The sequence below is a fragment of the Squalius cephalus genome (genome assembly GCF_949319135.1).
Source record: "Squalius cephalus genome assembly, chromosome: 22".
NCBI classification, from domain to species: domain Eukaryota; kingdom Metazoa; phylum Chordata; class Actinopteri; order Cypriniformes; family Leuciscidae; genus Squalius; species Squalius cephalus.
Genome location: NC_137143.1, coordinates 15,946,368 through 15,965,395, shown reverse-complemented (window position 1 = coordinate 15,965,395; position 19,028 = coordinate 15,946,368). Strand labels below are relative to the sequence as shown.

The following is a 19,028-nucleotide window of genomic DNA, read 5'->3' as shown; positions in this document are numbered from 1 at the left end:
AAAAAATCATTCTTAATCTTTTTGAACGAGATCCCATATATTATGGTGGAGATTATATTTTTTTGTACGGAACAATAAATAGAATATTTGCATCAGTCTTTTCCTGATTTTTCTTAAAATATAAATAACCGTCTAAGGTAACTAAATAAAATAAAATTTAATAAAATACTGTAATGTGGTTACTGTGATAACCATATGGTCTCCCAAACACCAGATGGCGCTGTAACCTTTAATTGAAGCGCTTTCTTACTCGGTTATCTTTTTATTTTGAAAACGGAACCGCCGCCGTTGTCCTGGTACTGTGAAGACAACAACTATAAAATCTGACCATTTAAAGGTGAGGAAAAACAGAAGAAAATAAACTTTAAACTTCACTTATGTTTTCTTTTCATATGTTGCGCAACAGCCTTCTTATTTCAGCACTATGAACGTTGCTGTCAGTGAGGCAGTTTAAAGAAAGAGTTTTGTTTAAACTTAGCAGATAGACTAACGTTATATGTTTTCTCTTGAGTAAATACGACGTATTTGACTAATGTCTGATATGTTTATTTTGCTATTAAAAGATGGAGAGTCTAGACTATTCTGAGGAGGAGATTCAGCTCCAGTTAGCTGCACTTGGATACAGTAATATTCCCAAAGAAAGACTGCGGGAATTCAAGCGAGGTGGGCTAATATTTTGAACTGTTCCAGCCTACATCAGTGCATTTATTTGCATTTTATAGCATGTATTGTCTTGAAGTAGTGCTGTCATATTTATGAATCTCCACCAGATCTAGATCAGCTGATTCGTCATGAAAAGTCAAAGAGTCACAGCTCCAGGGAATGGACTTCTCCAACATCTCACAGCAGTTCCAGCAAAAGTCCACCAGCGCTTATTAAGGAAAAGGGTGAGCAGTCACTCCAGCTTTATGCTGTGAAATTTCATGCGACTTTAAAGCATGTTTTTAACACACTTAACCTGTTAAATTTGTGTTTTTGCCTCAGTCCAACTGAACAACATTGGTCACGGTTGTAACTACGTTCTCTTGAACACCAGCTCAGCGGGGCAACAGAGAGAGGTATGAGTTTTTAAAGAGACAGAAGTTGCGATTAGTGTTTTTTTTTCATTATTGTGATGTGTATGCATGCGAGTAAAACAGCTTTTTAAATGAGAAAGAAAATGTAGGGCGGAACTTGATTTTGTCCACCGGGAATTGATTGGACTGTTGTGGTTTGCTATTGCTATTGTCTCATGTGAGTGACAGGTTGTCCCGCCCTCATGCCAGTAAACACATCATCAAAGAGGAGATGTTGCTGCGAGGGGCGAGGGGCGAGGGGCGAGGGGGGAGTTATTTTGATTAAAGATTATGAGGGACAAGATGTGCACGAATAAATCATTTATATAAACTGCAATATTCCATAAAAAACAAGAATTGAATTGAACTATTTTGATTTCATGGTGACTTAAACGCGTATAATCGTTCTAGGATTGTGTACACAATATGTGTGTTTTTCCTATTTTCCATTCCTAGATTTTCACCTCCACATTTAATGAGGATGATCATGGAGAGACTGGTATGAATCACTACTATGATGCATATTCACGGCACTCAGTTGCTCACAGACCAGCTCGGCCCTCCACAGCACCCAACAGGCTGGAGACTGAGGAAGGCCCTTCTGAAATATTTCACTCAGTTTTGGATGGGAGTGAGACGACAAGTCCTGATAGAGAACATAGGGCTCATTTGAAGCCTGTGATTAAAAGGAAAGTGTTAAGGTGGGGACACATAATCATTTCTTGATTTGATAGTTAAAATTAAAAAAAAAAACATCATCATCCATGCGCATGTGCAATAAACATTATTTTCTATCTCCTTATATAGAAAGCATCAAGGTCGGTCTCATGTCTGTGATGAGTCCACGCATAGTGAAGATTCTGGTAAGTCCAGTCATTATGTTTCAGGAATACTAATAAACTACTTACTGAATGCTGGAATGTATCTAATGTATACCTTTAAAAAAATATAATGTGAAGCATAATGCATTATGCAACTTTTTATTTCAAACTGAATTTCTAATGGTTTTGAAAAAAAGACTAATGCCCACCAAGGCTGCGTTTATTAGATTGAAAATACAGTAAAACAACACTGACCACAAACATTTGAATTGTAGTGTAGAGATTACATCCTGAAGAGTAGTAATAATACCTCCCATACACCAGGTGGTGCAATTAGCCTTATAATAAACCCAGCAAAGTTCTTTTCAGTAATCTTCTTAGTTACATTCACCCTCCCTCTCAGCCATCTGTTCAGAAGAGGATTTAATTTTCTTACTGAGGGCTAAAAGAGAGATCTGTCCATCTACCTCAAGATGTATAAAGCTTTTGACAGCCATTTGGAAAATGAAAGCAAGGATGATGAAGGATCCCTGTCCTCTTCTTTCTGGACAGATCGGGAAAGTGAGGGGGAAGACAGGGATTATGTTAAGAAAGAAAACAGAAGGATTGAGAGAGAGTCTGAAAGAGACAGTAATGATGAGAAGGAAATATTTGTAATTGGAGATGATAAAAAGGAGAGGATGAAGAAAACTCTTCAAGGGAATGAGTTGGAGAAGAAGAAATATGTACAGGCTGAAACAAATCCTAAGGCAGATGAAGATGGAAGTGAGGTCGAGAGAGAATGTTTCATAGAAGATGAAATGGAAAAAGGCATAGAGGTAACAAGAACAGATCAAGAAAAAGAGGAGGAGGAGGAGGAAAAAGGCAAAGAGAATGAAGAGGAAGAAGAAAGTGAAGATGAGGAGGAAGACAGTGAAGATGAGGAAAAAGAGCTTGAAGAGGAGGAAGAAGAAAGTGAAGAGGAGGAAACAGGACTAGAGAATGAAGAGGAGGAAGAAAGTGAAGAGGAGGAAGAAAGTGAAGAGGAGGAAGAAGAAAGTGAAGCTGAGGAAAAAGAGTTTGAAGAGGAGGAGCAAAAAGGAAAAGAAAGTGAAGAGGAAGAAACAGGACATGAGAGTGAAGAGGAAGAAATTATAAAAGAGCATGAAGAAGAAAGTCAAGTGGAGGGAGAGGAGGAACAAGAAAGTGAAGAGGTGGAAAAAGGAGAACTTGCAGAGGAGGAAGAAGAGGAAAAGAGAAAGGAAAGCGAAGAGAAAGAGGAAAGTGAAGAGGAAAAAGGAGAAGCAAGTGATGAGGAGGAAAAGGAAGAAGTAAGTCAAGAGGAAGAAAGTGAAGAGGAGGAAGAAGGAAGTCGAGACGAGGAAGAAGAGTTTGAGCTGTGTAAACAGGAGAAAAGGAATAAAAAGAAAGAAGAGGAGGATCTAGAAGAAAGTGAGGAGGAAGAGGATAATGAGGAGGAGAAAGAGAGCTCTGTCAATGGAGAAAACTCTGAGGAGAACAAAGCCCAAAGCAATGATTCAGAGAGCGAGAAATATCAGGAGAGTGAAGAAGAAGAAGAAGAGTCTTTTCCAAAAGAAGACTCAAATAGTGAAGAAAAGTGTACAGATAAAGATTCAGACAGTGATGAAAAGAAAGAGGGTATCACTAAGGAAGAGAGCACAGGTGGAAGTGGGGAAGAAGAACAAGACGAGGAGGAAGGAGAAGAAAATGAAGAAGGAGCTAATGTATCAGAAGATAATGAAGGCATTGAGGACAAAATAGATGGTGGCAAATCTTTTGTGAGGAAAGAGAGCACAGGAAACTCTGAAAGCGAGGGATCAGAGAACAGCAAGGAAGACATGAATGACGAAGAGGAAAAAGACTTTTTCGCAAAAGACAGTACAGAGGAAAACCCTGACAGCAATGAGGAACAGGAGAGGAATGGTACTGGAGATGGAAACAGTGAAGAGGAAGAGAGAGAATGTTTTATCAGTGAATATGACAAAGAGATAGAACTTGGAAAGAGTGATGAAAAAGACAAAGATATAAGCAGCGATGTCAATCTGGCAGAGAACAGATCAGGAGCAGATGAACATGAAAGTGGGATGGAAGTGTCTAAAGGAGGCAGTAAGGAAAAAGAGGAGGTAGACTGGTTTTTTGATGCTCCTGTTGGGGGAAAGGAGAGTTGGGACCAGGACAGGAAGTCATGGGCAAGTGATGATGATTATGTTACAATATCCAGTGGCCATTCGCAGAACGAAGAGGAAGACGATCATAACATGTTACCTGCTTGGGAAGAAGAGCATGCTGATGTACGGCAGAAGAAGGAAACTAGAGACATCTATGATGAGGATTATCATGAAAGTCTGGGCAGCCCCGCCGCAAGCATTTTAACGTCCGGCTATGGCACGTACAGACCAGACTCGTCTAAAGATGGAGACCCAGAGGAAGTGGACTATAGAGACGACTGTACTCTGGCTGGATTAGAAGAAGAGAGCGAGTCGATCTTAGATGCTCATGATTATGAGGAGAACAACAGTCTGGTGTGGTTCGGAGACGATCAAGCATTAGAAACATCTGACGGAGGAGCTCCTGCAAGATCACCGGATGATAGGAAAGATGTAGCCTTACACTGTACTGATCAAAGCCATGATGGATGTGAGGATGATGGTCATCAGTTTCCTGACACGCCAAGCAAAGGTCACAAAGCCGACCCGCAGCAGACTCCCACAGGGAATGACATTGGAACTCAAGATGGAGGCTCTCAAAATGTGGCATATTTCAACGATGGTTTGGAGGTTGAGGCTTTGCGGGACAGTCTTGACCACCCATTTAATTTGAGGCACATGAGGAACAGAGTTCAGAGGAGACCCGAGGAGAAACAGAATGATGATGGATATGGTGACGGCTCAAAGGGGAAGAGGGTCAGAGTTTATACTGGCTGCCTTGGTGTGTTACACTGTTTACAGGGATTTGCTTAATTTGTTTATTTTAATACTTTTATTTAGTTTTTAGAGGTAAAGCTGTAGAGGAAGTAGATGGGAGAGATGTATTTATCTATTTTATTCAGAAGAGTCATTATTATGAATATAATACTCATTATGAAGATGCGTATACTGCTTAGAAGCGTGTAACATCTTAAATATTTATATGGTACTGTTTTGATCAAAAATACAGGAAAAATAGTAATTTTGTGAAATGTTATTACATTTTGAAATAACTGTTTTCTGATTGAATATATTTTAAAATGTCAAAATTCTTGTGATGGCAAATTTACATCATGTCATGATCCTTCAGAAATCATTCTAATATGCTGATTTGTTGCTCAAGAAACAATATTCTCAATGTTGAAAACAGTTGTGTTGCAGTTGAGTGGCTTAATATTTTTGTGTAAACCACGATACAATTTTTGTCAGGATTCTTTGATGAATAGGACAGCACTTATTTGAAATAGATTATTTCACTTCAAATGTTGACTACTATATATATATATATATATATATATATATATATAATACATCAGTAGGAAATATAAGTTTACATTTCCTAACAGATCTCCGTGTGGAGCACCGGCTGTTGTCAGACTCCTTGTGCATACAAAAATCTCTCTGGATTATTACAATTAATGGTAAAAGGAATGTTGGGAAATGTAAACTGATATTTCCTACTGACATACTATATCAAAAGATATAAATAACTGGCTATAATGTATAATATTATAGATGTTTAGGATGTGTGTAATCATGTACTTATGTTTTGTAGGTACAGTTAGTGAGCTGGAGGAGCGTTTGGACCACATGCGGATCGGTGCATCTCGTGTGCAGTATGACTCCGAGAGTGAAGAAACAGGAAGTTACAGTGACAGATCCAGCTCTGTGACGGAGGAACCCCCGAGTGCTTTCCGGGAATACATCAGAGGCATGGTCAGTACACAGACACATTCCTACTGATCGGTCTTCTACAGTTTTGAATTTTAAACTGGAATTGTTTTTCCAAGGGCGTTTGTTTTGATTTTGACATTGATGGTAATATAAAAGCAGAACCCCACCCTCATTTTCTATTTTTTGCATTTATGATAGACTTTTAATTGCAATTTCATGTCATATAAAGCCATTATCTATAGATATAGGTAGGATCTCACTTATAGCTCATAACATAATCTTGATTATGCAATCAACAGCATTACAATTTAGCTTTCTGTAAACTTATTTAAACAAGCATACCTTCATAACTGAAAAAAATGTTATTCAGGGATCGACTAAGGTTTTTAGCTCATATTGACAATTAATCAATTCTGTAATGTTATATTTTAAAGGTAAGGAATGAAGACGAGGAGGCATAACAGAGACTTAACTTTAGACTAGCCTACATCAGAGCTTACAGGCAGGGTGCTAATTACACAGTTAATGACGCAGTTTATTTATAGATTTATATTTGCTATATAAATCTACTCAAACTACTCGATTACTCAAACTCTGCTGCCCATGAGGCATTGAACCAATGAAAATTCTGAAAGCAAACGAGACGAGGAATCTACTGTTGCTAAAGAAACAAACACAAATTTCACACGTATCTGTTTGACAGATAAATCGCACATATTTACAAAAATATTTTAAAGATATATAGAATATTTTAGGTTAAAGAGGATAAACTTAAACGCCTACCTTATATTCTCTGTTCATGCATTAAATGCGTGTCCTTGAAAGAGTGCATGCAGTTTTCTAACTTACTTACTTTGACTTATCAGGTAATGTCAGTGGTATGACCCATTTCAGATGCGACAAAATTGCATCAACATTGGTTGCATATAAATATATTTTAATTGTTTGATTAAAGTTATTGCTAGGGACAATTCAGTAGTCATTGGATATTGGACCCTAGCGTTCCTACTAAATTCTACACCCTTGTCCTCCAACAGACACGATCACACAGCGAGAATGACATCCGCCCTCGTCCAAAGTCATGTAAGTTCCATTTTCACGTCTAGTTTCAAATCATACCCGTTTCTCTGACCCATGACTGTCAGTTTGCATGCATTACAGAATCCGATTCTCTTCACAGTTATACGGCCAGTTTTTGATCATCCTCACACGAGGAACTTGAAGAAAACTGATCCAGTGGCAAAGTATGGCGTCCTGTATTGATCTTCATAAACGTTCAAGACTTGAATCTCTTGTGATTGGTTCAGGCTTTAGAAATGTGATAGATAACCCTCTGAACACCACAAACTGATCATAACATTGATCTAAATGTGTTTGACTGCTTTATCAGGTATTTGCAATATAAGCAGGACTGGGAAATGTTTAAACCTCCAGGAGAGAAGAGCAGGAAGGAGCTGCACTGGGCCATCAGGGTAATCCTGTACTTGTTTTAGTAGTGGCTGCTTGCTAAGAAAAACAAGAGTATTAATGTGTGCAAGTTTGATTTTTATTACATTATTTTTATTCATTTTTTCAGGAACAACTCATGTATCAGCCTCCACCAGTAAGACACACACATATGCATATATATTTATATTTGGAAAGGACTGCCTAGATTCTCTCAATCTGAGTGTTTTTTTTTCCCTTCTCTCACTCTCCACAGACGAGACCTCAGAAGACATTCATCCCCAACAATTATGTGGTTCCAACAGAGAAGAAGCGATCTGCTCTAAGATGGGAGATCCGACATGATTTAGCACACGGCATTATCCCAACAAAAATCTCCTATCCCTGATGAAGAATGTTCCACCGATGCCTTATCTTTTATATACTCTTAATGTTATTATTTATTCATATGATATTGAATTTTTTTTTTTTTTACCATGTGGAATATGTGAAATGAGACAACTTGATCACTGTTTTTATGAAATAAACATTTTAATACTCTGAAATCAGTGCTGTGTTCATGGCAGGTCTCTGTATGGGAGTTTAAAGGGATACAGGGGAGTGTAACGCACATCATGCCAAAGAAGCTTCTTTTCAAGAAATTTTACAGCTTCCAGAGTGAGAACCAGGCTCTCGTGTTTCAACATGCTGTGGACGTTTAGGCCTGTAAAAACAAAACAAATTGCATAGAATGTTTTTCAACTTCACAGAAGCTTTAATACAAAAGCCACATTCCCTTATGTTCGGTCTACAATAAATGTGCGCTTATAATGTGGTTAGTTTGTTTACCTATAGCTGGAATAATATTCACTGTTTTCAGATTTTCGGTTGCCTTGAGAATGTTCTGAGGGAATTCTTCACCTCTGGAATGCAAGTATGCAAAAAAAAAAAAGAAATTACTTAAACCCAAATATTTACTCACCCTCATGTCTTTCCACAAATGAAGACATTTTAATGAAATCTTGAGTTATTTTTGTCCCTCCATTGACAGTCTACACAACTACCACTTGAATGCTTAATCGTAAAACTAATCCATATGAATTGAGCAGTTTAGTCCAAATTGTCTGAAGAGACTCGATAGCTTTATATGATGAACAGATTGGAATGACATGAGGGTGAGTAATTAATGACTGAATTTTACATTTTTGGGTGAACTATCCCTTTAAGGAAACAAATATGTATATCAGGTTTGCAACGGCATATACATCCACTCTTGCAGACTTACACGTCAACGATGAGGACTGAATCCCCCCACTGTCTGTGTTTGACCAGGTCCTGGAGATAGTGGGGGTCTAGAGTGGGAATCTCCAGTGAGTCCACAATATGAAGGTAATCCTGGAAAAATAATGAGACTATTTTGTCTAACAGAATATTTATAATCAAACCACTTTTCACTTATTGACAAGCACATCAGTTTTGTATGGAAGCTTGTTTCCGCCACAAAATAAAAAAATTTAAATGATAATTGCGACTTTTTATCTCACAATTGCGAGTTTACATCTTGCAATTCTGACTTTATTTCTCAGAATTGTGAGATACAAAGTCAGAATTGCGTGAAATAAAGTCGCAATTGCGTGTTATAAAGTCAGAATTGCGAGATATAAAGTCGCAATTGCGTCTTATAAAGTCAGAATTCTGACTTTTTTTCTTGCAATTGCGACTTTATATCACGCAATTCTGACTTTATTACACATAAATGCGAGTTTATATCTCGCAATTCTGACATTTTCTCAGAATTGTGAGATATAAACTCACAATTGTGAGATATAAAGTCCAATTCTAAGGGGGAAAAAAGATGGACTTTTTTTTTTTTTACCTCAGAATAGTTTCTCTCACAATTCTGACTTTATAATACGCAATTGCGACTTTATATCATGCAATTCTGACTATGTCTCCCAATTGCGTATTATAAAAGTCAGAATTGCGTGATATGAAGTCGCAATTGCGAGAAAATAAAGTCAGAATTCTGACTTTTAAGACGCAATTGCGACTTTATTTCACGCAATTGCGACTTTATTTCACGCAATTCTGACTTTATATCTCGAAATTCTGAGAAATAAAGTCAGAATTGCGAAATGTAAACTCGCAATTGTGAGATAAAAAGTCGCAATTATCTCTTAAAATGTTTTATTCTGTGGCGGAAACAAGCTTCCATAGTTTTGCTACTGTTAACTAAAACTATTTAAAAAAAATTGTAAATTGAAAAAGCTGAAATAAAATAATTACATGAAAAAAAAAAAATTTCAAGGAATTTAAGATTTAAGAAGTCCTAAAATTACTAAAGCTAAAACAAATAAAAAAATACCCAGCAAACATTGGTCCGACGGCACCGTCGAGTTAAAAATAGTCGTGGTAGGACGGCATAAATCGGTAAAAATATGTAACACATAACAGATAACGTCAAAGACGTCCATTCGACTTTCATTTTGGAACTATTTTTTAGCCATGACGGGATGTGTCGGAGAGACGTCTTTTCAACGGTAATTAAACGTCTAATTGTTTGCTGGGTAAAAGCTAAATAGAACTACATATATAGAAAAAAATAATAATAAATAATAAATGATATATAATATATATATAAAAAAAAACACAAAATAACTAATACTTAAAATTTAAATGACAACTGAACATTTACTAATTAAAAACCTACGAAATATGAAATTGAAACTGAAGTGCATTCCAAAGCAAGCAAGACTTTTAGAGCGCACCCCCCCCCCCCCCCTCCTCACCTGAGCCAGTTTGGCAGTTAGGGCGATTTTCAGCCCTTGCACCCGCACCTTCATGGGCAACATGTAATAATAGCTGGTTGGTCCTCGTGGACCATGAGCTACTCCTCCTGAATGTGCAAGAGGAGCATTTGTTTAGTGATTCAGAGGGTTCACTGCTATATATTGTCATACATCTATGCGTTTAAAACTGATCTCAAATTATATCTCACCTCCCCTCCATAGTGGAGAACGAATGCTTCCATGTCGTGCCCGCCCACTTCCTTTTTGGTTCCAAGGTTTCCTGCCTCCACCGCTGACTTCAGCTCTTGACTTGACTTTTGCATGGCTCTACAGTAATCACATTACATATGTTTATTTCATTCGCAATGATTCAATATGACTGAGGTTCATAGAACATGATTTGGACGGTATCTTAATGCACAAGTCCAAACCGGAAAACGCTCCTCAGGGTTACTTACTATTCGTTTGAAATTACGTTGCCAGACCTCTACAGCATGGAGAATGTCCAACCTATTAATAGGAACAGAAAAAAAGACCATTTGTTTGCAGCATAACTCCTGAAAGGATTCAGAGGATTAAATGGTTTACCTAACAGGCACTGAGAAGACATCAGGGTGTAGGTCAACCACACCAAGCGGTTCACTGTCAAGACCGGCCAAAGACTCGAGCCACGTTTGAGTGGGTGCCAGGTGAGCTGGGATATCAGCGTCACATCTGCGCAGAACTGGGAGATCAGAGCCGGATGGAGGAGCCCTCTCTGAAACAAGAGTTCAGGCACGCTCAGTTCGATGAAAACACACGCCACATGCATTTTAAAATGGTATTGTTGCACTTTCATTGACAACGTACAAAAATGTAGCATGAAAGCCAAAAGTTCCTTCCAATCCTTTAATTACTTCAGTTGTTATTACTGTGAAATTATATTAAATGAATATAGTTGTCATTGCACTCCATCTGTCATTTGGTTGAATAGCTTTATAGATAATAATGGCTATAACTATGGTATATTTGTAAAAACTTTTTTTTTTTTTTTACCGTGGTGTACTTTTAACTCAAGGATGTAAGCAGGAGTGTAAAACTGAAAACATTTAAAAGCCAGAGACTTGTTTCTTCTCAGAAGAAGAATGAATTATAATTCTCTATTAAATAAACAAAGCTTTGCCTACTTTGTCCCGCGACTCCGATGAGATTTGATGGGAGTCGCAGATTTGATGGAAGCGCGCTTTCTCCAGAGACCGATGAGATGAACTGGTTTGAGAAAAATCATGGTTTAATAAACACTAGTTAGTGTGTATCAGCATGAACAGAAATATCGCATGCACAAGAGTTGATGAACATGATGAATTGCATGCGCACACTTACCCTTTTAACAACTGTTCTTCCACATATTGCCAACGTGGCACGAAACATGATGCGGGCTAAATAAAATAAATACTAAAAGCACTGCTGTTATAATTTCAGCTTCTTACATTATTTGGTTTCCCTGTCAGGAAGGTCGTGATGGTGTGCGCACACTTCCGTCGCCCTCATATGACGTAAGCCGCGTTGTTGTCACATGTTCCTTCGGAAATCTCAGTTATTATCAATGTTTTGGAAACAGTGTTGCTGCCTAATGTTTTTTTCAGGATTCGTTGATGAATAAAAAGTTAAAAAGAAAAGCATAATAGAATGATTTGCAGCCTTGGTGAGCATAAGAGACTTCTTTTAAAAACATCTTACCGATCCCAAACTTTTGAACGGCAGAATATATATATATGTATTTGTATATAGTATTCTAATATTTATACATAGATTGAGATGAGCATAATGTTATACAGGTATCGTCACATTCTAAAATAATATACTTACTGTACATTGTTTCTAAAACAATAATAATGTAGTTGATGTGATTTATTCAGAGACAAAGCTGTATCTAATTATGTATTCATGGAATACCATACTATATTAACAGTGACCAAACCTAAATTACCGTTTTTATCTATCTCACTCGTTTGGTATTTTTGAAATGGAAACCCCACCTTATTTGCACAAAAAACACATAACACAAAAGCTGAACACAATCCTAAGTAATGTTGAACACTGAGAATCTTTCAAAAATAAGTGATTCTTTTATTTGTATCTTACAACTACAGGTGCAGAAGTTTTTTTGCTGTTTATTAGCCAACAGACTCTTCTTTACAATAGGCACAGCCGTACAACCTTCATCACAAGGTGATTTGTGTGATTGCATAGTGCAGTTTAAAACCTAGAATTTACATCCCAAGGTCAGTAAAAGACAAAAAAAAATGCGCCACACAACTGTTTTTTTTTTTTAACTCAATCAATAAAATGTCAGAAGAAAACAAATCAGGTCAAAAGAAAGAACCTTGTGTTTAACATATCAAGTGTAATCAGTTGTGTTGATATGCAAATTATAAATGTTAGTCAGATTAGATGACATATTAAGAAAACTATGGCAGAAATGAACATAATCCTTATAGAATGGTTGAGGCGCCACGCTATATTTAAACAAAACTTCAGACAAAGCATTTCTAATCCTCTGTCAAAAAAAAAAAAGGGAAGAATGTTGTGGCAAATGTGATATTTTGCCAGCTGGCACATCAAAATCAGAACAAAATTTCAAGTATGATCTTAAGAATCCCAATTAGAATAGTCCACAGGATGGATTCCTCTTCTTCCATCACATCCTCGGGGCCCTGAGAGTGTTGAGACTGACCAGGAGTCTCATCTGAAGGATAAGAGTTTTTCTCAATTTCACTTTGTTTCAGTGCTGTCTGGTCGTAAAACACCTTCATCTCAAACTCACTCTCCATGTAGGAGGGATGTCCGTAGATCCCGATCCCGACAGGCCTGAGAAAATCCCCCGGGACGACCACCACGTCCTGGCCGCAGGTGGTAGACTGCAGCTTGTAGGAATCAAAGTTTGGCCGCAGCGTCTTGTCAGAGACGTAGAGATCCGCATCCCCTTTAAGGCTTTGCATGTGCAGGATAATGCGTCCTTCGTGGTTGAGACGAAGGTAGCTGTAGTTTCCCGCCCCTATGTGGCCTTGCACGACATGGAGCAGGGCCCATTCTTCTGGCACAGAGTGATCCTCTGAAAGCTGCAGAGAGCCAAGGGCCCGGGAGAGGGCCGCCAACACCAACAAACCACCCCAGCACAGCGCCATGTCACTGCCGCCAGACCCCAGCTACACCTGTAACCTTCCTGCAGTCAAAAAATATATATTAGTTCAGTATCATCAGGGCCCTGCACAAAAAAAAAAAAAAAAAAAAAAGTCTTGTATATCAGCTATTGGATTGGATCAAATCATGTAAATAGGTTGTTTAAAATAAGATTCTGAAATCAGATTAGAACACTAAATCTAATCTGGATTTTGATCTAGATCTAGAACTTCAATATGTGTTTAAAACCTTTTAATAGGAGTGGGATACCTTTGATCTCCAAAAGATTTTTGATTATCCTGATCCCACCAGAAGACTGGCTATCAGGAACAAAATTGAATATCCCTTTACAATTTGTTAACTAATACAGTACTTTAAAATAGAATTTATTTCTGTGATTTTCAGCATCATTACTCCAGTCTTCAGCGTCACACGATCCTTCAGAAATCATTCTAATATGCTGATTTATCATCAATGTTGGACACAGTTTTGCTGCTTAATATTTTTTTGGAACCTGTGATACTTTTTTTCAGGATTCATTGATGAATAAAAAGTTGAACAGCATATATTCAAAATTGAAATCTTTTCTAACAATATAAATCTTTACTATCACTTTTAATCAATTTAACTGTATAAAAGTATCAATTTCTTTGATGAAATCTAATGACCCCAAACTTTTGAACGCTAGTGTGTATTGTTACGAAAGATTTCTATTTGAAATAAATAGTTATTTTTTAACTTCTGAACTCTTAAAGGTAATGTCTAACAACTGCATCCACCTTCTTGAGGAAAAAAAAGTCCTCCATGTAGATTTTGATCATGTTCAAGTTTGGTTTGAAAGGGACTTCTGTGTGTGCAGTGCTTAATACATCGCTACACTACTGACAATGGACCTTTTTCTTGTCTGCAAAATTCCACCAAAATATCGCTAATGTGGCTGCAGCTTTATTGGAAGTATATTTGATTGTTTTTATTATTATTTTTTTGTTATAGGTCAGATGAGGGACCTGACTGTTTTGTGCTGTTTTCTGTTGCCTATTCTATCTGTTGTTCTTTATATGCATTGTGATCTCACTTAGTTTGTCTCACTAGTGTTCATTTAGTAATCTAGGAAAATATGTTATCTGCATAAGTGTGATTCATTACAATGTTGTTTTGATGATGCGTTTCCTGTGACATATGACCAAGAGACTTTCACCCCAGAGGCTTTCTGAATCCAAACCTTGCATAATGGTGAACCGGCACCATTTGACACGTCATACATCTCTACTGACTGCTAAAAATATCTCTCTCACTATTTTTAAGCAGACACACACACACAGCCAATGGCCATGGTCGTGTACTGTCAGTCCTGCCAGAGAAATATGCTTCAAGACCCCATATTCAAATGAAACTGTATGACTTATAACCGAATTGTGCAACTTCGTTTCAGGGCGTATGCTATGCAGTCTTAAAGTAGATCCTTGTTTGTCTTTTAGATAGCTTTTGTTTCATAAACAGTCGAAAGTAAAAGCAGAAATGTAAAGATGCCATTTAAAGGTGTATTTGTATATAACAGCGATGTTAAAAATAGACACCCGTGTAGCCTCAGAAGACCTTGTTTTAATATATATAGCCTATATGCGTTAGCCTATGTAAAATGATTTGCACAATGCCATACTAGCCTATACACTTTCCGTTTCTAAATTAAAACGCCATTTAATTCTTGAAACTTGCACAAAAGAATAAGACAGCTATTCAGCTAGCTGGCTAACAGACCAGTAGTTTCTATGAAACTGAAGCAAAATAACTATTCGTAATTAACACAGGTTCTAACACAGATATGTATTGTTTTGAGTTACCGGTGCATTGTCAAAAATAATCCATGAGGAAGGAGAGTCGGCGTCGTTATGTTTGGAATTTTCTGTTACAGGTGTTGAGTTGACTTCTGCACGTTCTGGGACGTGATGCCATTATAACGCGCCATAGCGCCCTCTGTAGGACAGGGGGACATCAGATCAGGAATGACATACATTACAAAAAATAATCAGAATTCTGCTGTGAGATTTGGATTTAGAAAGTTAAACATTATTAGCAGACGAATTAAATAAAATAGTGAGTGTGAAAAGTGTGCTTATTCTTAAAAAGCCACAAGAGTGAGACATGGTTGAACAATTTTCAGTTTTTCAAAAGAAGCACATTATAAGCATTACACACACAATTAAAAACACAAACAAAGAGGATACAGATTACAAAAAAGAATAATGATAATAATAATAATAGTAATAATAATAAAATTTAGTGGGGAAAATGTGCCAAACAATAAAATGACTGCAGTGTACAGTACAAAATAAAATATAAGAAAGAGAATAAAATAAAATACCTTTCAGTATCAATGAGTGAGACTACAGGCAGTGTTGAGTAGATTACTTGCAAATTGTAGTCCGTTACTGATTCCAAATTACATGACAAAAAATATAGTTAGCAACATAATCCATACACATAATATAATCTGACTACTTGTAGAATACTTTTGACCTACCTCATTTATCACATTGAATTGAATAGGATAATAACATGCTGATATAAAAGTAGCCTATATTTCATATTTCACTGGAACTTGGTCTTCATTACATCCATATCGTGTTCAATGTCGATTGTTATTTATTAGTATTCAGCTACAACTTTTATTAGAGCACTGAAATTTTTGCTACAATCTGCCATGTCAATAAAAAATATGAACAAGACAACGTGAACAAGAACATGCTGTTTGTTTGTTTTTAAACCCAAATAGAGGCAACAAGATATAAGACCAGGCAGATAGAGGGCTAAAAAAAACCCTACATTAATAAATAACTGATAAAAAATTATTTTAATAATATTCCTAAGACAATATACTAATAGTAATGAAAATAAATATTGTTGAAAAGGTTATTTATAACACCATTAAGGTTCTATATAGCACTTTCAAAGCATGGTTCTTTATGGAACCTTATAAAAGGGTTCTGCTATTGTTACAAGCCGAAAAACCTTAGTACTGTTTAGAACCATTTTAATACCGTATTGTTATAATTGTAAAATCTTGAAACACTAATTAAAAATAATGAATTGTTGTAATTAAATTTATTAGACACTGAGTAGCCTATAGCTGTGCACACAAAAGACAGAGTCTCGCTGTATCGCTCAGGCTGCACTGCAGTGTCTATTCACAGGTGCGATCCCACTACTGATCGGCACGGGGACTTTGACCTGCTCCGTCTCCGACCTGGGCCGGTTCACTCCTCCTTAGACGACCTGGTGGTCCCGGGCTCCCCCAAGAGCACCATATCGATACCGAACTTAGTGCGGACACCCGATCGACATAGTCCACTGCAGCCCAGAACCCCTGAGCTCAAGCGATCCTCCAGCCTCAGCCTCCCAGTATCTTGAATTACAGGCGCGCGCCACTGCACCCGGCGAGAGCTGCGAGAATCAGCGCTGATACTGAAACTAATACCTCTTATATTAATTGCATTATGAAAGGCAATTACTCTTGTCTTGATGAAAGTAATGTAAAACTTAAGTGTGGTTAAACAGCTATTGATTTTGTGTGTGTGTGTGTGTGTGTGTGTGTGTGTGTGTGTGTGTGTGTGTGTGTGTGTGTGTGTGTGTGTGTTGTGCTGAATCAAATTGAAGCATGAATTTGAAAACAAATAATTATGAAGAAAATATTCTTTAAAAAAAAAGCTACCTAGGAGATTATAAAAAGCTTTAATTCACCCTGCCTTATTGTAACCTAATCATCTGTTTTCATACACTAGATGTCGCTGTGAGCCACTAGATTCAGTATCAGCGCTGATTCTCGCAGCTCTCGCCGGGTGCAGTGGCGCGCGCCTGTAATCCAAGATACTGGGAGGCTGAGGGTGGAGGATCGCTTGAGCTCAGGGGTTCTGGGCTGCAGTGGACTATGTCGATCGGGTGTCCGCACTAAGTTCGGTATCGATATGGTGCTCCTGGGGGAGCCCGGGACCAGGGGCGTAGCCAGGACATTATTTCTGGGGGGGCCAGCTTGGGCCAGTCTTTTATTTGGGGTGGCACTTGATTGTCAAAAACTACTATTTTAAAACTCACTCAGAGTAGCGGGTTTCCCGCGGCTCGTCAGGCTATAAACAATGGATTGAACTTCCTTATGGACACTAATGTCTTATTGATAATCCATGTTATTGGGATGGGTGCTTAGATCAGTGGTTCTCACACTTTTTACACCAAGTAGACTACCACCTCAGAAAATATTTGGCTCTCCAAGTACCACCATAATGATCAATATTAAAATACAGTAGCGTAGTAGGCCTAACTATTCAGCTACAGTTATGCACAGCTAAAAAAAACAGGCAGTTTTATTTATAATAAGAATATGTATTGTTGTCAGCCACTTTAAACATTGTAACAACACAGTTTTAACATCAACACTGCACTGTGTGCACTGTTACACAGGTAATCATAATTTCTCACTGTTTTGTAGCGTTTGCTGCTGCTGCCTTCACCGGCGCTTTCAAAGTTGCCGCTGTTGTGTTGTTAGCAGCACTAGTGCTTGGTTCACTCTCATCCTCTTCAGTTCTTGTATTTGAAACATTCTCCTCCTGATCCAAACTTTTCTTGCCAGATTGAAGCCACAATAGCAGTTTTGAACTTTTCAGAATTTAATAATCCACCTAACATTCATTTATATTTAACCTTTTCACACACTTAGTTAAGTTTAAAAAAAAAATCAGCTGCTCCCAAGCGTAAGCTTTTCAAGGCGACCGTTATAGATCGTATCACTTTGTTTCCATGGTGACGTGTCGTCACACGACCACAACCACTCAATACATACTGATGTAAATATACAAAATATTCACAAATTTGTTAGCTAAAGCATTGAATCGCCTTTATAATGATCACGTTAGTTGGGAAAAAAAAGCACAGTTTGAATTTAGCAGTTGATCACGTTCTACTCACACCGGTGAGATCGAAATTCAGTGTTTCCTCTGCGTAGGGACCTTAACATGAGACGGGGATTTTTTAGTGCAAATGACAGAAAGACACAATATGAATTGTCATTTTTAGGCGATAATTTATTTATGTAAACCATGGCATTTTAAGTGCAATATTCAATTTATTTTTCATAATTGTCTTTTTGTTTGTTTGCTGAGTGAGTTTTCAAATCTGCGTCACTCATCGGCGAAAGGTGGAAATAGAGTGTTTTAATCTGTTATAAACAAAGCATGCACACCTACAAATAAACGCCGACACAAAGTATGACGCTCTCTTCTATACTCACTCTAACGATAATAATGTATCTTCCCCTGTGGCTCAGTGGTGAAATCTAAGCTTTTTAGCGCCAGAGACCCGTGTTCGAATCCCGGCTCTGGCGGCAGATGAGCTTTCTTACGTACAGAAAGCGAATCCGCCCCTCGCGCCCTCCTGTTCACTCGGCGGGGGTCGAGTATTTATTTCTGAGTATTTATTTAAACTCAGGAGGGTTTTTTTCTTTAAATTAAATTTATTTTCCCCCTCCTCAGACTGGGGGTGGGGCCGTGAGTTTGGGGGGGCCGGCAGGGGGGCCGAGCCTTGACCAGTGGTGGCCGTGGCCCCCCCTGGCCACCACGTAGCTCCGCCCCTGCCCGGGACCACCAGGTCGTCTAAGGAGAGATGAACCGGCCCAGGTCGGAGACGGAGCAGGTCAAAGTCCCCGTGCCGATCAGTAGTGGGATCGCGCCTGTGAATAGACACTGCAGTGCAGCCTGAGCGATACAGCGAAACTCAGTCTTTTGTGTGCACAGCTATACTCAGTGTCAAATAAATGTGATTAATTATAGGCTTTCAAGATTGTAAATTAGATGTCAATATTTTGCATTTAGCCTATAATACAGTTTTTTTTATTCGCTTTGGTACTATTTTCACAAGTTAGGTGTACAT

At 37.9% G+C, this 19,028-nt stretch overlaps 3 protein-coding genes across 3 annotated transcripts; 1 reads left to right on the top strand and 2 right to left on the bottom strand.

The window, feature by feature from the left end:
- The first annotated feature begins 248 nt into the window (after positions 1-248).
- hyls1 (HYLS1 centriolar and ciliogenesis associated) lies at positions 249-7,823 on the top strand. Its single transcript, XM_079856553.1, has 12 exons — positions 249-337; positions 564-663; positions 771-887; positions 985-1,058; positions 1,512-1,756; positions 1,863-1,918; positions 5,618-5,778; positions 6,774-6,819; positions 6,917-6,980; positions 7,127-7,208; positions 7,313-7,339; positions 7,439-7,823. The coding sequence occupies exons 2-12, from the start codon at positions 564-566 to the stop codon at positions 7,568-7,570; spliced, it is 1,104 nt and encodes a 367-aa protein (XP_079712679.1). The 5' UTR covers positions 249-337; the 3' UTR covers positions 7,571-7,823.
- mrpl4 (mitochondrial ribosomal protein L4) lies at positions 7,721-11,492 on the bottom strand. Its single transcript, XM_079856558.1, has 9 exons — positions 11,313-11,492; positions 11,117-11,198; positions 10,539-10,707; positions 10,409-10,460; positions 10,160-10,277; positions 9,951-10,057; positions 8,447-8,556; positions 8,011-8,084; positions 7,721-7,885 (listed from the first exon to the last, which is right to left on the bottom strand). The coding sequence occupies exons 1-9, from the start codon at positions 11,358-11,360 to the stop codon at positions 7,740-7,742; spliced, it is 906 nt and encodes a 301-aa protein (XP_079712684.1). The 5' UTR covers positions 11,361-11,492; the 3' UTR covers positions 7,721-7,739.
- A 546-nt stretch (positions 11,493-12,038) lies between these two features.
- On the bottom strand, positions 12,039-15,076 carry cUnh6orf120 (chromosome Un C6orf120 homolog). Its single transcript, XM_079857921.1, has 2 exons — positions 14,954-15,076; positions 12,039-13,155 (listed from the first exon to the last, which is right to left on the bottom strand). Exon 2 carries the CDS (start codon positions 13,115-13,117, stop codon positions 12,557-12,559), a length of 561 nt encoding a protein of 186 aa, XP_079714047.1. The 5' UTR covers positions 13,118-13,155; positions 14,954-15,076; the 3' UTR covers positions 12,039-12,556.
- Between the last annotated feature and the right edge of the window lie 3,952 nt (positions 15,077-19,028).

Coding starts and splice junctions, on each gene's coding strand:
- mrpl4 (XM_079856558.1), bottom strand. CDS start 11,360: ATGTTTCGTGCCACGTTGGCAATATGTGGAAGAACAGTTGTTAAAAGG. Junction 10,708..11,116: donor CATCGGAGTCGCGGGACAAA/GTAGGCAAAGCT, acceptor CTCTTGTTTCAG/AGAGGGCTCCTCCATCCGGC. Junction 8,085..8,446: donor TCAGTCCTCATCGTTGACGT/GTAAGTCTGCAA, acceptor CTTGCATTCCAG/AGGTGAAGAATTCCCTCAGA.
- cUnh6orf120 (XM_079857921.1), bottom strand. CDS start 13,117: ATGGCGCTGTGCTGGGGTGGTTTGTTGGTGTTGGCGGCCCTCTCCCGG.
- hyls1 (XM_079856553.1), top strand. CDS start 564: ATGGAGAGTCTAGACTATTCTGAGGAGGAGATTCAGCTCCAGTTAGCT. Junction 1,059..1,511: donor CAGCGGGGCAACAGAGAGAG/GTATGAGTTTTT, acceptor TTCCATTCCTAG/ATTTTCACCTCCACATTTAA. Junction 1,757..1,862: donor ATTAAAAGGAAAGTGTTAAG/GTGGGGACACAT, acceptor CTCCTTATATAG/AAAGCATCAAGGTCGGTCTC.